The sequence below is a fragment of the Mauremys mutica genome, chromosome 18 (assembly GCF_020497125.1).
Source record: "Mauremys mutica isolate MM-2020 ecotype Southern chromosome 18, ASM2049712v1, whole genome shotgun sequence".
Classification (NCBI taxonomy): Eukaryota; Metazoa; Chordata; order Testudines; family Geoemydidae; genus Mauremys; species Mauremys mutica.
Genome location: NC_059089.1, coordinates 22212066 through 22226107, shown reverse-complemented (window position 1 = coordinate 22226107; position 14042 = coordinate 22212066). Strand labels below are relative to the sequence as shown.

Sequence of the window (14042 nt, the reverse complement as noted above, 5' to 3'; positions counted from 1 at the left end):
GGCCAGGTATTCGGTAGCTTTTTAAGTTAGTAATACTGTAAATACCCTCTAGACTGTGAACATGGCTTGGACAGAGACTGTTTTCTTTGTTATTGTCTGTACAATGGCTAGCACGACAGAGCCCTGATCCTTCACTGAGGTTCCTTTGCACGTCTCCAATACAAATTTTTTTTCCAGTTATAGAGCTGAGCAAATAACTAACAACTAACTTAGTTAGCAAATTTGGGTTCATTTTATGCCGGTGGAATATTGGTGAGCAGATCAAAATTTCCTTGATTTTTTTGCTATGATTTTAATCAATTAATTCTATTCAGTTCACATTTTATATACTCTGAAGTAGCAAGGAACCTTAGGAATTTAATCCATGTTGGTTAGCTGCAGTTTACCCCTTAAACTACATGACAGGGCAAGCATAGAAGCATTTCCAGGGCAAATACTTGCAAGCACAAATTGCAAAATCTATTCCCACAAATGCTTGCTGTAGAATTCACTTCCTGCAAATATCTGAGCCAGTAACACTCAGATGCATGAATGGCGACAGAAAGCAAAACACAAAGAGGGTGAGGATGGCCAACGCAAACCTACTTAAAATATACCAATACCTAGTTGCAGAAGGTTGCCTGCATGATTTGCCCAGCTGGGCTGGTCTACATGGGATTTTTTATCCCAAAGTGTTCTGTAAATGACTGGGCTATCTCATCAGCCCAGGAAGGAATCAGAGCCACGCCTAAGTCGGTTTCAGGTGCTTGCCTCTGAGCCCATTTATCGTTCAAGCACAAAACTCAGGAGACAACACCAAAATAAATCAGTTCCCCAGACCAAGAGAGAATCTTTTCCCCTTGCCTGTCTCATCTCCCCCTAAAAGAGCCCTTAAATTCCCTGCTGAGTCTCGTGACTGGCAGGGAGCCCTTAAACCCTTTCTCAACCGTTTTACCCTGTTGCAGATCCCAAAACCTTTATAACCTATGTAGAAGAATTATTTCATCCATCGCTGCAGCGCAACCACCTCTGAGATGGAACATGTTAAACAACACACAACACCACTCGACAACAGTTTGGGCTAGATAGCGACGAGTGCCAGGCCAGAGTGTTAGCTTTGGGACGACAAAGATTTTCAGCACCAGAGGATCTGAGCACATGTAGGGAGAATGCAATTACCCAACGTGGAGCTGAGCCAGTGGGGGGATAATTGGCGTAGATTGTGGGAAGGACCAGCCATTCTTAACACCCACCTTAGTGCTCATTTTACAGCACTAGTTCCCCAGCAGCAAAATACCTGCTGGTGTTGCAATAGCCTGATTTTCAGAGGTGCTGAAATGAAGTGAACTACAGCTGCCAGCATCTCTGACAACCATTCCTTTAGCTTTCAAAACACATTCCTACTCAGCCGCGTTCCGGCGGGAATACAATGGGTTTGACTGAACCCAGCTCTGAAACATACTAGAAGTCCTGCATGTTCAGGGCTTGAAATCAAAGGGCCCACTCCACTGCTGAGCGGCTTCACTTTTGCAGCAGCCTATCACAATTGAAATCAACGGCGTCATAATGGCGTAAAACCGACATAACCTAGTGGAGAATGCGACTCCAACACTTGGACAGAGACTGGGGCTGTGCACAGAGGAATTCTTGTTACCCCAGGAGCTGAGTACTAATAAACTCCACTGAGGGCCAGGCTGCTGTGCCCTTACTCATGCTGAGTAGTACCTTACTCGGTAAACAGTTCCAGTGGTATCAGTGGGGTGGGGTTACATACGGAGCCGGGTGCTACTCAATTTGAGTGAGTGGCTCACAGTCTGGTTCTAAACAGGTGATCATGGTGAGATCGGAAGCAGAATTAGCAGCATGCGAAGAGGCTTATTTTCAAAAGACCCAGATTCTCCCCCTCAGAGAACCCGAGATCAGTGATATACTGGGACGGATCTGGAGCCACTTGTTAAAGTTCTGCCACCAAACTCAAGGGAAGGTCAACATGGGCTCCCTGCATCTGATGGAGTCAACTTGGGCCACACCCTCAGTTGGTGGCAGTCACCACAGCTCCACTGAAATGAGCTGGCCCCTTCTCTCTGGGTCCTGTTGCATCATATCCCTGGAGCCATTTTCAGCCCTGGCTCTCTCCCACTTCCTCCTTCAAAGGAGCAGTTCACACATGCTGTTGCAGTCTCAGTGCGCCCAGGGCGGTGCTCAGGAAAAAGGTGCAAATGCTTCCCGCAAATGCACTTCACATTTGTCTGCCAAGTGCTGCAGACGTCCTCCGGGAGGAGAGCTGTGAATACAGCAGTCTGCAAATATGCACTCACCTCGGCCATGTTCAATGCCCCCTTTCCTCTCTTCCCCGTGTCCTTTTTTTTCCCAAGCAACTGGCTAAAACGGCATTTGCAAACTTGGGGCCCAGATCCTCAGCTGGTGTATAACAGCAGAGCTCCACACAAGTCAGTGACACTGCTGGTTCACACCAGTTGAGGAAGCCGACCTTGAGTATTTAAAATCAGGTTTCTAAAACCTATCAGGCACCTAAATACAAGCAGCCTGACAATCAAAGATGCTGAGTTCCTATAAGTACCATCGACTCCAATGGGATTTGTATATGCTCAGTATTTGTGATGCTAAGTCCATGTGCATTTAGGTTCCCAAATAGGGATTTAGGAGACTAGCATTGAGCATCAAGGTATGAAAATGTTGGTCCTAATAAAAGAATTAATTTTAAAATTACATGGGTGAGTTTTCATGCAAACTGAATTTTACATTCATGCACGCAAGCATTCCTGCTAAGAAGTGCTTGCATACAGGATTACACCTGGTCATGCTGTCAAAGAAGAGGAACAATCTGATGTGACACCCCTGACCAATCCCAACTAAGCAACTGATTTCCTCAGTTGAGCATTTGTGGTCAAGCTACAAAAGAAACAAAAATTAGGTAAGTTATTTAGCTAATGAAACTTGAACAAACACACACATTAGGGTAACGACTGGATCTAAAGAATTTTTGCAAAGAGGGCTGTGTTGTTTAAATAATTATTCACTGCAAATTATTTGCTTAGCTCAAATTATCAGAGGGGGAGCCGTGTTAGTCTGGATCTGTAAAAAGCAACAAAGAGTCCTGTGGCACCTTATAGACTAGCAGACGTATTGGAGCATGAGCTTTCGCGGGTGACGAAGTGGATATTCACCCACAAAAGCTCATGCTCCAATACATCTGTTAGTCTATAAAGTGCCACAGGACTCTTTGTTGCTCTTAGCTCAAATTAGATTCTCCAGTTGCTCCATTCTTCTCCTTGAAATCACACACACCTTTGGTCCATGTGGTATTTATCACATGTTCTGGGTGCATCTTTACAGAAGCCCTTGGTTAAAACATTGACAGCACAATACTGCTCCGCTTTCAGGTACAGCTGTGATGTTTTTCTTTCTGCTCTAGAATGTTAGTTTTTCCTACTATGCCCTCTCTTCGGTTCCTACAGCTAAAGTGACTAAAGGTCAGCAGAGAGCTGGCAGTGGAAAACAGAAAGAGTCTCTTATTTCTCAAGAGACAGGATGGGAACACAAGAGACAACCAAAAGTGATAGATTTGAAGAGACGCTCTCTACGGTGGGACAGAAAATAGATCACTGCTCTCCATTTGTTACCTCATGTGAAACCCCGTCTCTTCCGTCAAAAGGGAAGAAGTAAAGACAGCTGCTTCCTCACAACAGAAGTCTCTTGTGACTAAGGCACTCGACTGGGCCTCTGGAGACGTGTGTTTAATTCCAGGCTCTGCCACAGACTTACTAGGTAACTTTGGACAAAACACTTTATCTTTCTGTCTCTCCGTTCCCCATCTATAAAATGGAGATAATGATACTTCCTTCCTCATGCTCTACCCTTCTCTTGCCTGTCCAGATGGTAAATTCTTGGGGGCAGGGACTGGGCCCAATCCTATCTGAAGCCTGTAGCTACTACCATAATAATAATAAATAATAATAATAACCAGGTTCCATCTTTCTTTCAAACATTTAGAGTGAAACTCAGAGGGCCCAGGACGAGGTCTGTGCACCACTGATTTGCCACTGAAGCCACACTTTGAGGTCTTAAATGGGGCACAGATCTTTGTGCTGTGAATTTCACCATTATAGCACAGAGGTGGAGAATTTTTCTTTACAATCCAAAAACCACTGCAATATTGTACCCGGTAAATAACAAGGAGCAGCAGCGGCATGCCTTGCATGCATCTCTTCAGCAGGGGGAGGGGGAGAAAGAAGCTTTTCCAAGTTCTTTTATTTTTAAATCAGAGGCCTGATCCTCAGTTGGTGTAAACCAATCTAGCTTCATTCCTTTAGACTCAGCTGATGTCTGAGGACCTGGCCAATCTCGTTACGTTTCCTTCGGACATGGGCTTTTCCCTTCCCCAACAGAGAGAGATGGTGGCATTTTCAAAAGCGCGTACGTAACTTACGAGCCCAAGCTTCATTTTCAAAATGAGTTAGGCACGGAAGAGCCTAAGTCCCTTTGACTTTTAATTAGACATGTACTCTAGAGACTGTGTGTTAATGACTTGAGTCACTTAAACACTTTTGCAAATTTTACCCACAGCTCCCATAGAAATTTGTCTGTGCATATATAATGTTCTAAATGAATTCATTTTCCTCTGTGGGCTTTTAGCTGACAGGTGGGTTACAAGGTAACAGATAACAAGCTAAAATAATAACAGCAATCAATTTCTAAAGGGAGGAAGCTTCCTAACAAAGGTGGAAAGGTCTAAAAACAAACAGAAACAATCCCAATAGCATAGACAGTAGAAAAATAAAATGGTACCTTGCCAAAAATATACAGTGATGAGAAGGCAGCTGATCTTTACTGAAGTCGCATGAGAGTATAATTTCAAATGTGCTACCGAAATAGACTGGTGGATCGGTTAATGTGTTCAGATGACTTAAATTGCTTAACAAGCAAGTCAATAATGTAAGTGGAAATTAAATCAGGAGGGAGCTAGGTCAACAAATGTTGGGGAAATGTCTTGCAACAAGTACACAGAATGCAGAATCCCCCCTTTTTCTCAAACATTTTCACCCTCCACCTGGGGCCACATTCTGATTTGAGTTACACTGGCGTGTTCTCCAGAGGAAATCTACTGATTCAGTGGGGTTCTGGCCAATGGATAACAGCTGCAGTGAGATCAGAATCTGGCCACCTGTGCTTTACAACTTCTATTTACTTGGCCTGATTGATAGGGTTCTACTCCTTCACTGAAGGGAAGTGATGGGTTGGGGTGGGGGTGGGGGGTGTTATATTCTTTATAGAGCTGCAGCCCACACACAAACATGAGCAAATACTGGTGAGGGTGTGCTCTTTTCTGGTAAAAAGTCATGCCCCACATACATATTATTTAAAAAGGTATGTCCCAATTCTAGCTAGCAGAAAGACTGGACATTGATACATCATTTAAGTGGAGACCCAGTGTTTGCATTGCATAAGCAGTATTTAAAATAGACTATTTACCATATTTCACTGCTAACTTTGCAAAGTCTCATGTCCAACTAAGGATATGATCCTGCATGCACTTGCGCCACGAGTAACTGTACTCAGGTGAGTAGCTACTCCTGGTGGTAAAGTTACTCGTGTGCATGTGTGTTTACAGGATCGGGCCCTGCTTTGTGAGCTAATTTCTTATAGCCAGTGCAGTGAAGGCACAAGGAGATGTCCAGGTCAGCACCGCTACCTCCAGACGTTATATGTACTTTACATTGCTGGTGTTTTGCCAGTGCCACCATATTGTTCTGAGCCTACCTAATTTTTGCATGCATGCACGGAGCCTTTCTTCAAGATTTGACACTCTGTTCTGAAGCTCTTCGTAGTCATAGGCGCCAATCTCCTCCTGGAGTTCGTTTAGAACTGACGTCAGATTCTGGACCTCCTCTTTAAACTGCAATACCAATTTTGCATCGGCTTTGTACTCTTCCAACACTGGTATCAAAGGCCTAAGTTCCTCCATTTTCGCTTTTATTGCCTGCAAGGTTAAAATAAGCTTGGTTCAGTGCTATGCGTGCAAAAATCTGCAACACTCTGCCTTGATCTGGCTGCTTCCTACGTGAGTGCAATGTTCTTATCCCCACAATTATTCTTATCATTATTATTTTTTTGGTCCAAATGATGTATTAGAAAGAGTATATTAAACAGTCTGCAGAACACCAAAATATTTGGGAAAGGCCTTTATTTGTCATTTTTAGAATGCAACATCTTACGGTTACATGCTTCAGATCACATACACAAAGAGTTCTGGTTTTTTTTTTTCTTTAAAAAAATTATGTATATATATGCATTGACAAGGGTTTCAAACTAGTCATGAAATGCATCTACAATTGCATGCAAAAGAAGATCTCAGTTGTGGTTCAAGGTTCCTTAGTGAGATATGGTACTAATTTGGAAAATAATAAATAACAAAATAAATGCATGGTGCAAAATGCTCTGTGACCCTCTTTTCATGGTTACATGGGAGTGAACTGCTTCTTCAGTCACTGCAGCATTGAAAAAACTTTCTTTTAAGTTAGCCCTGTAAGCAAGAAAATGAAATACTGTTGAGGAGCTAGCTCACTAACCTGCCTTACACAGACATCCATTCATAAACAAATAGTCTTATGATAAGAAAAAAACCCAAATGCAACTCCAAACCACTCACATTTTAACGCCGGAGTTGGCACAAACAAAATGCTGTGACTGCGATTTAAAATCATGCCTGGGCAGGGCTGGCTCCAGGCACCAGCGAAGGAAGCAGGTGCTAGGGGCGGCCAATGGAAAGGGGCGGCACGTCTGGGTCTTCAGCGGCAATTCGGCGGCGGGTCCCTCAGTCCCTGGAAGTGAAGGACCCGCTGCCGAATTGCCGCAGAAGAATGAAGTGGCGCGATTGAGCTGCTGCCAAAGTGCCGCTGATCAGTTTTGGGTTTTTTTTCCCCCCGCTTCGCCGCTTGGGGCGGCAAAAAAGCTGGAGCCAGCCCTATACCCGGGCAGCAATTTATACAAACAATTCTTTAATGCTATTTTATCATGCTAAAAATATTATTTTTTAATTTGTTTCTCCAGAAACACAGCCATTATTTTGCCAAACTGTTTTTGTTTGTTTGTTTGTTTTTTAATGAAAAGAAAGGCTGTCTTTAAAGGCATAGTACACAACATTTTGTTGAAGATGCTGAGATCCCTTAGACAACAATGCACATGTAAATATGCACGCACTTACCATTTAATGAAGCATTGGATAGTATTCATAATAGGTAGGCTTGGAAGGATTAGATTTTTATCGATAAATGTTGATAAACGTCGATTTCACCATACACACAGAAACCGAGGAAAAAATATTTCCATCAGTAATAATTGAAATTTACAGATAGGGAAAGTAAGAAAAATTCAATCTGAGAACAGTTTGGGTTAAAGGTATTTCACTTTGTACGTTTTGTACATTTCAATATATGATGGTGGCAATTTGTGTTTTAATAGTTATAGAGCTTTAACTCTCTGATTCTCAGTGTCTACTGTCATTAAATAATGATTAGCTTTGTGCCCCGCATTGTCCGACACCTCATACTTTCCCTCAACTGTGAGAATTTAAATTGATCAACTGGGGCAGGGGGAGATTAAAAAATAAACATTTATATTATCTGTCAAAATTATTTAAAAAAAAATAAAAATCGTATTCTACCAAGCCTAATAATAGGCCAGATTCTGATCTCAGTTAAACCAATGTAAATCCAGAATAGCACCAGTGACCGTTCCATTTCAGATTCTTATATAATGCCTAGGACCAGGGCATCTGAGTGTCTTGTGGAATTACTCTGGATATATACTGGCATGAATGAGATTGGAAACTAGCCCATGTAGTGAAGCGTTATTTGTTTTCCATGCTGCTCTATTTCAGGTGACGAGTTCCCCTCCAATGTTTTTATTTGTACTCTCTAGTGAATGCATCACCATGGTGTGCGTGCATGTGTGTGTGTGTGTGTGTGGGGGGGGGAATAAAATCACATTGTTAGAGCTGAACGTTGTCTCAGTCTAGCAGGTCCTAACCTGAGATCTAAGCTGAAGAACTGAACTTGAGGGTCAGAGTTAGTTGAAAAATGAGGGTGAAATTGACAATTTTCACAAATATTCTTTCCCATTTTTTTTTAATTCAGAATTTTGGTATTTCAAAATTGAAAACATCATTTAAATCTTGAAATGATTCAAGAAAATGTAATCGAAATATTTCTCAAAGAATGTGAAGGGGAAATTCTCTGGTGCCACTGTAGTATTGTATTCCATTTGCTACTTAAATGGTAGCAATGCTTCAACTCATGGGCTGTTTCAGAGGAGAATAAATGGGTCCACAATGTCAGTCTGGATGGGATCTTTCCCCAAACCCAGTGAAATACAGTAGTGGAATCCTGACCGCATAGAAGTCAGCAGTAAAATTCCTATTGACTTCAGTGGCACCAGGATTTCACCCCAAATCCTTTCCCGCTCCTTGGTCCATGGGTGATCTGTTTCACTCAGTGAGAACACTAATGCTCAAATATAGGAATTGCCTACCTGTTTACTGAGGCTACCTAACACCAGGACTTTGGGCTAATTATTGAAAAATAAGCAACGTATACACTTTACCAGCATTTTTTCCTCCTCATTGTTGCCATACCACTCTGGTCATTTGGTCTTATATTTACAAAGTAGAGTGTACATTAGGAGACCTATTCTCAATGCATGCTTGAAAATTCCTTCCTGGAAATTCAGTGCATTCAAGATCTGATTCTATGCAGGCAAAACTCTTTTAGATGTCACTGTTTGCTGAGTAAGGCCCAGAATGCAGTGGCAATAGAACCCTGGGGTGGTGCCACCCAATAGGTTCATCTATATAGAAGTTTGGAGAATTGTTTTTGTCTTCTCTGATCATTTGGCCCACGGTATATTGGGGCAGAGGAAGAGACACTGCAGCCTCATTAGCAGGCTGGAGGATGTACATACCTTAAACTGTCTTGCCAGGTGTTGTTTGTGACTCTCTTCCACTTGCTTGAATTTCGATTCCAACCCCTTCATCTGGTTCTCCATCTTCTCTACATATTGTAAGTCTCTTTGAGTTCGCCTGTCCAATACCTCTATTGACTGAGACATATTCTGCACCTGTCCAAAGAAATAAAGAAATAAAAAGAGGCAACACAATCAAAGGAGGAAGTTTTCATAGGAGCTAGGCAGCATCATTCGCCTCATAATACAAAACATTGACCTTTTCCCACTCAGTCAACAAGGCTAAAGAGGAATCTGCAGCTGCATTATTTACTAGTTAATCAGCAGCATCTGATGGTATTACGACCATGTGCTCCAAAACAGAGCAAATTGGTTTCATAAACATTTATTCTGCCATGCGCCAGAAAATAATCCAACAATCATGAATGCAAATAAGGACTGTAGTCAAGTCTAAAATGTATTAGTCTTAATGGTCTCTCTGATTGGCTGAGCCAGCGTACAATGCCTGCCTTTGCAAGTGGAAAGACTGTTAGTTAAACAGAAGAATATTTGACTAAGAATAATACTTCTGTTCATGTATGAATTATCACTGCTTCGTGTACAGAAGGAGACATTCACTGATTGACTAAGTGACAGCTTTAGACCCAGCTAGCAAAACCTCACTATTCAAACAGCGTGGTCTTTTCTTTATTACTAGTTGTATGTCACCAGTCACAAAGAATACATTCAGAGGTAGGCAATGCCGTATAAACTGGCAAATGATACATGCATTCACAATTAAAGGCTGATATTTCCATATTTCGCCTCTGATTATGGTGGTTGCCATTTCTGGCTGACCAACTTGAGACCTCTGATTTTAGTGGCCACTAACTCAATAATGTTTAAGGTTGGAATCGGTGCTAGATACCACCAGCGAACTCAGTTTTCAAATGTTTTAAAACATTTATCTCCATCTTGAGAAGTGTTGTGAGAACACTGACCTGATTTTGAAGGGTGGCCGTCAATTGATTTGCTAAATTCCATTTCCCCCCCTCCCAATATTTGTGCCATTACGGAATGTTAACTATGACCCCAATTCAGGAAAGCAATGAAGCCTGAAAATAGACTGTAAGCTCCTGGGGGCAGAGACAATCTTTTTGTTCTGTATTTGTGCAGTTCCTAACACAATGGAGTCCCAGAACTCCTCAGATGTTACCACAATACAAATAAATACAATGCAATGCAATACAATAATAATAAGTATTATTAAAACCCTACTGATTTCAGTTTGGAATACTCCAGTTCTTAAAGTGAAGTGTGTGCTTAAATGCTTTGCTGAACTAGGGACTTAGTCAGGGCACTGAGAGCCTGGTTCACCTTCCACTGAAATTAACGGAATTCTTATCGGAACCCAAATCTTAAGGAAATATTACTCTTTGTACCTTGCCCATAACTTCCTCTGCAAGCAAATTCCAAGAAGCTCTCCGAGTTCCATGCCACCACAATTAGCTCCTGTTTCCACATTCAATGCTCAGTGAAGCTAAGTGTAGTCATATTGGACTTGGGGGATGGGGAAGAGATGATTGGCATTCAGTATTTCCTCCAGGGAGGTTCACTGAGCCAGTCTAACTCCTCTTGAACACGGCTGTGGGAGATGTGTGTGGTTCCAGAAGCACAGGCCTCTTGGACTTTGCTGGAACCAGCCAAGGGACAAATGCCAGCTTTTCTCTAAGTGTTGTGAAATGATTGAGGTTGCCCATAATTAACATTTGATGACAAGGACAATATGAAAAGTAACATTCAAATAATTAAGGGGAACCCATGCATCAAGGTCTGATGGCTTGTGACATGCTAAGGTGGAGAAGCTCATTGTCCAACCAGTGCAAATGGTTTCATGGCTAGTAAATTTCTCTCAGCTCTGGTCAGGGGACTGTGATGAGAAGAAAGAATCTTCAGTATCTAATTCCAGCAGTACCACCCATCCACACCCAGCAACAACTGACCCAGCCCCCACCCAGGCCATTGCCGAGAATCAGGCCTTTAGGTAGACTGCACTGAATGGGGAGAAGGGAAAAAAAAGTGAGTATTTTTCTGTGCTGGTGAACAGTAAGGCAGTAATTTCCTGCAATGGATGGGGAGGAATCTAAGGAGCTTTGCCTGCACTGGGTGGCATGTCTGTTACAGCCTGGACTTGTACAACATTTTTATCGTGTTGAGCCAGCCAGTCCTTCCATGAGAAAACCTGCCTCCGCCTACTGGGATGGCTTTGTACATCTGCTAATGGGAATGGGGATTAAGTCTGAAGTTGCCCAGAACTGGGTCAATTAATTCTGCCAGTGCTCTCTCCCGATAAAAAGCCCAACTGTGCACGAATTAACTTACAGCAAATAAGGAAGGGTGCTTATGTGAGGACATACAGTGAAACAAGTTATTTTCAGTGATGGGCTTGGTGTAAAGTTCAAATCCATTCCATTCATTGCTAATATGGATTTTTTTTAATTAAGTAGCAACCTATGGTGGACATTTTAAAATATCAATTACTATTATTCCTGATCTTTGACAATAATGTCAAATTCATCATTTAAAGATCTACATCTTTTATTTTCATTATCATTTTAAGGCCTTGATCCAGCAAAGCACTTAAGCACATGATTAAACTTGAATGAGACTGCTCATGGACTTAAGGTAAAGCACTTACGCACATGCTTGACTGGACCTGAGGCTGAAATACATTCTCTGTCTTAAATTTCCCTCCGTTTCTTCCAATCACTTACAATAAAGAGTATTTTTTCACATATTCCGAGTGCTCATAAAACCTCATTTTGCAGCTATCTAATGGCATAGACAAGTTAACGGTTGCCAAGGGGAAAAATAGCTGATTTTACCTTAGGGAAGCAAAAAATGAATAAGATGGAATTTAAATTCCGCTTCCAGTTATGCCAGCTCCTTTGACACTGATGGAGTTACTCTGGATTTATACCTGTGTAACTGGGAGCAGAATTTGGCCTGGTGACTCTAGCAAACCACATCTGCTAGATACTATCTCCTAGATCCCGACCATCCCAGTCTGTGGGTGCTATCCTTTTGGGGTAGCGTCTATGAGCAATACCCCTGCCTGGGCCATCTGGAGCTAAATGCATGTGCCTCCACTACTGGAGGTAAAGGACCAATTCATTCACTTGAAGGCAGTAGAACTCGTAATCCTCCATCTGTGGTCTAGCCACTAGAGGGCTATAAAGAGCTATATTGTGGTAGTATGGGGCACACCCAGATTTTTTTCCAGTTTTATTGTAACTTTGCCTTAAAAGGGGTTAAAAAACATGAGGTGCCAAGTGATGTCAATGTCCTTTGAAGCAGAATGAGATGGGGTACTCACTGGCCCCCCTAACTTAATTAAGGCCCTAACTTAATTTTCATACGTTGGTGTCAATGTGTTTTAGAATAGATTGGCTTTTTACAACTTTGAACCTGATCTTTTGCTTAACTCCCAAAAGCTCTATGCAAAGCCTATAGCACCAATTTCTAAGGAAGAAATTTCTTCTACTTTTCAAAAAGAAAAAAAGGAAAGAATTACTCACTCAAAAATGCAGCTTTGCTCAGACCAGTTATGGGAACGTTTTATTATCCCCAAAGGTGAATAATAGGTTATGGTTGCTTTCCTCCTTGGAAAATCCAAACACAATTACATCTTTGACAAGTTATGTTTCTGCTGCTATTTGTGGGGAAAAAAATGTGAGGCTAGTTCTCATCACAAAACTAGGGGAGTTAAGATGTCAGATTCTTGAAAGGGGCAGGAATGTTTGCAGCCAGCAACAGATCTTTCTTGTGAGCTTGGAGGTTTTCCAAAAGTGTCTGCAGTTACATTTTACTAAAAGGATTTTGTTTCAATGGAGATCCAGATCAGAGGCCATCAGGAAGTTTAGACTTGAAATTAGACGAAGGTTTCTAACCATCAGAGGAGTGAAGTTCTGGAACAGCCTTCCAAGGGGAGCAGTGGGGGCAAAAGACATATCTGGTTTCAAGACTAAGCTTGATGAGTTTATGGAGGGGATGGTAGGATGGGATGACCTAATTTTGGCAATTAATTGATTTTTTACTTTAGCGGTAAATATGCCCAATGGCCTGTGATGGGATGTTAGATGGGGTGGAATCTGAGTTACTTCAGAGAATTCTTTCCTGGGTGTCTGGCTGGTGAGTCTTGCCCACATGCTCAGGGTTTAGTTGATCACCATATTTGGGGCTGGGAAGGAATTTTCCTCCACGGCAGATTGGCAGAGGCCCTGGGGGGTTTTCGCCTTCCTCTGCAGCGTGGGGCACGGGTCACTTGCTGGAGGATTCTCTGCACCTTTAAGTCTTTAAACCACGATTTGAGGACTTCAATAGCTCAGACAGAGGTTAAGCGTTTGATTCAGAAGTGGGTGAGATTCTGTGGCCTGCATTGTGCGTTGTGACTAGACGATCATAATGGTCCCTCCTGACCTTAAAGTCTATGAGTCTATGGTGACCGCTAACACTCACCCCTTTATTTCTGGGTTCTCTTACGGGATGGTGTACGTGTAGAGCTAGATAGGTTAACACACACATGAGCATCTGCCTTTGCACATCATTCTTCCCTTACTTTATACCCTGGCATCCCAAGACCAGCTTGTCGTCTAAGAAAAACAATGAACGTTTATATTTCAGCACCCTCTGCATTGGAAACGGTCACATTTTAGGTCTTTCACCCCACACCCACTGTTCACATTTGACTAGGACTTTGGGTCAAAACCTGCTTGTCTTATTCAGGTGAGTAGTTACACAAAGCCAATGGCTCTTTCATACTAGTGCTGCCCCTGTTCCTACTTCAGATTTTGTTCTGTTGGGCATGTTCTCTTTACTATGTGAGGAAACAAAAGCCAGAAGCTTATGCTACAAACCAAGGAGAAATGCCTCATGTCTCTGTTTATAGTACTCAGAGCACAGTATAACACATTAAGTGCAGGTTTATGAATGTTTTGAGTGACTAACATGTCAATTTTCTCCAGGTATCAGGATAAAAATTATTGTGTCACATACTTCAGATGCTGGCATAGTACAGTATTTAGACACGAGGGATAATTACATGC

General features: G+C 42.1%; 1 protein-coding gene across 3 annotated transcripts in view; it reads right to left on the bottom strand.

Moving 5' to 3' along the window:
• The window catches only part of OLFM1 (olfactomedin 1), a 50886-nt gene that overhangs the window by 14660 nt on the left and 22184 nt on the right, over positions 1-14042 (bottom strand). For all 3 annotated transcript variants that reach the window (XM_044992849.1, XM_044992848.1, XM_044992850.1), the window contains exons 3-4: positions 8959-9114; positions 5761-5980 (exon numbers count right to left, since the gene is read on the bottom strand). In XM_044992849.1, the coding sequence (XP_044848784.1) occupies positions 5761-5980; positions 8959-9114 (376 nt within the window). The remainder of the gene's footprint in view (positions 1-5760; positions 5981-8958; positions 9115-14042) is intronic.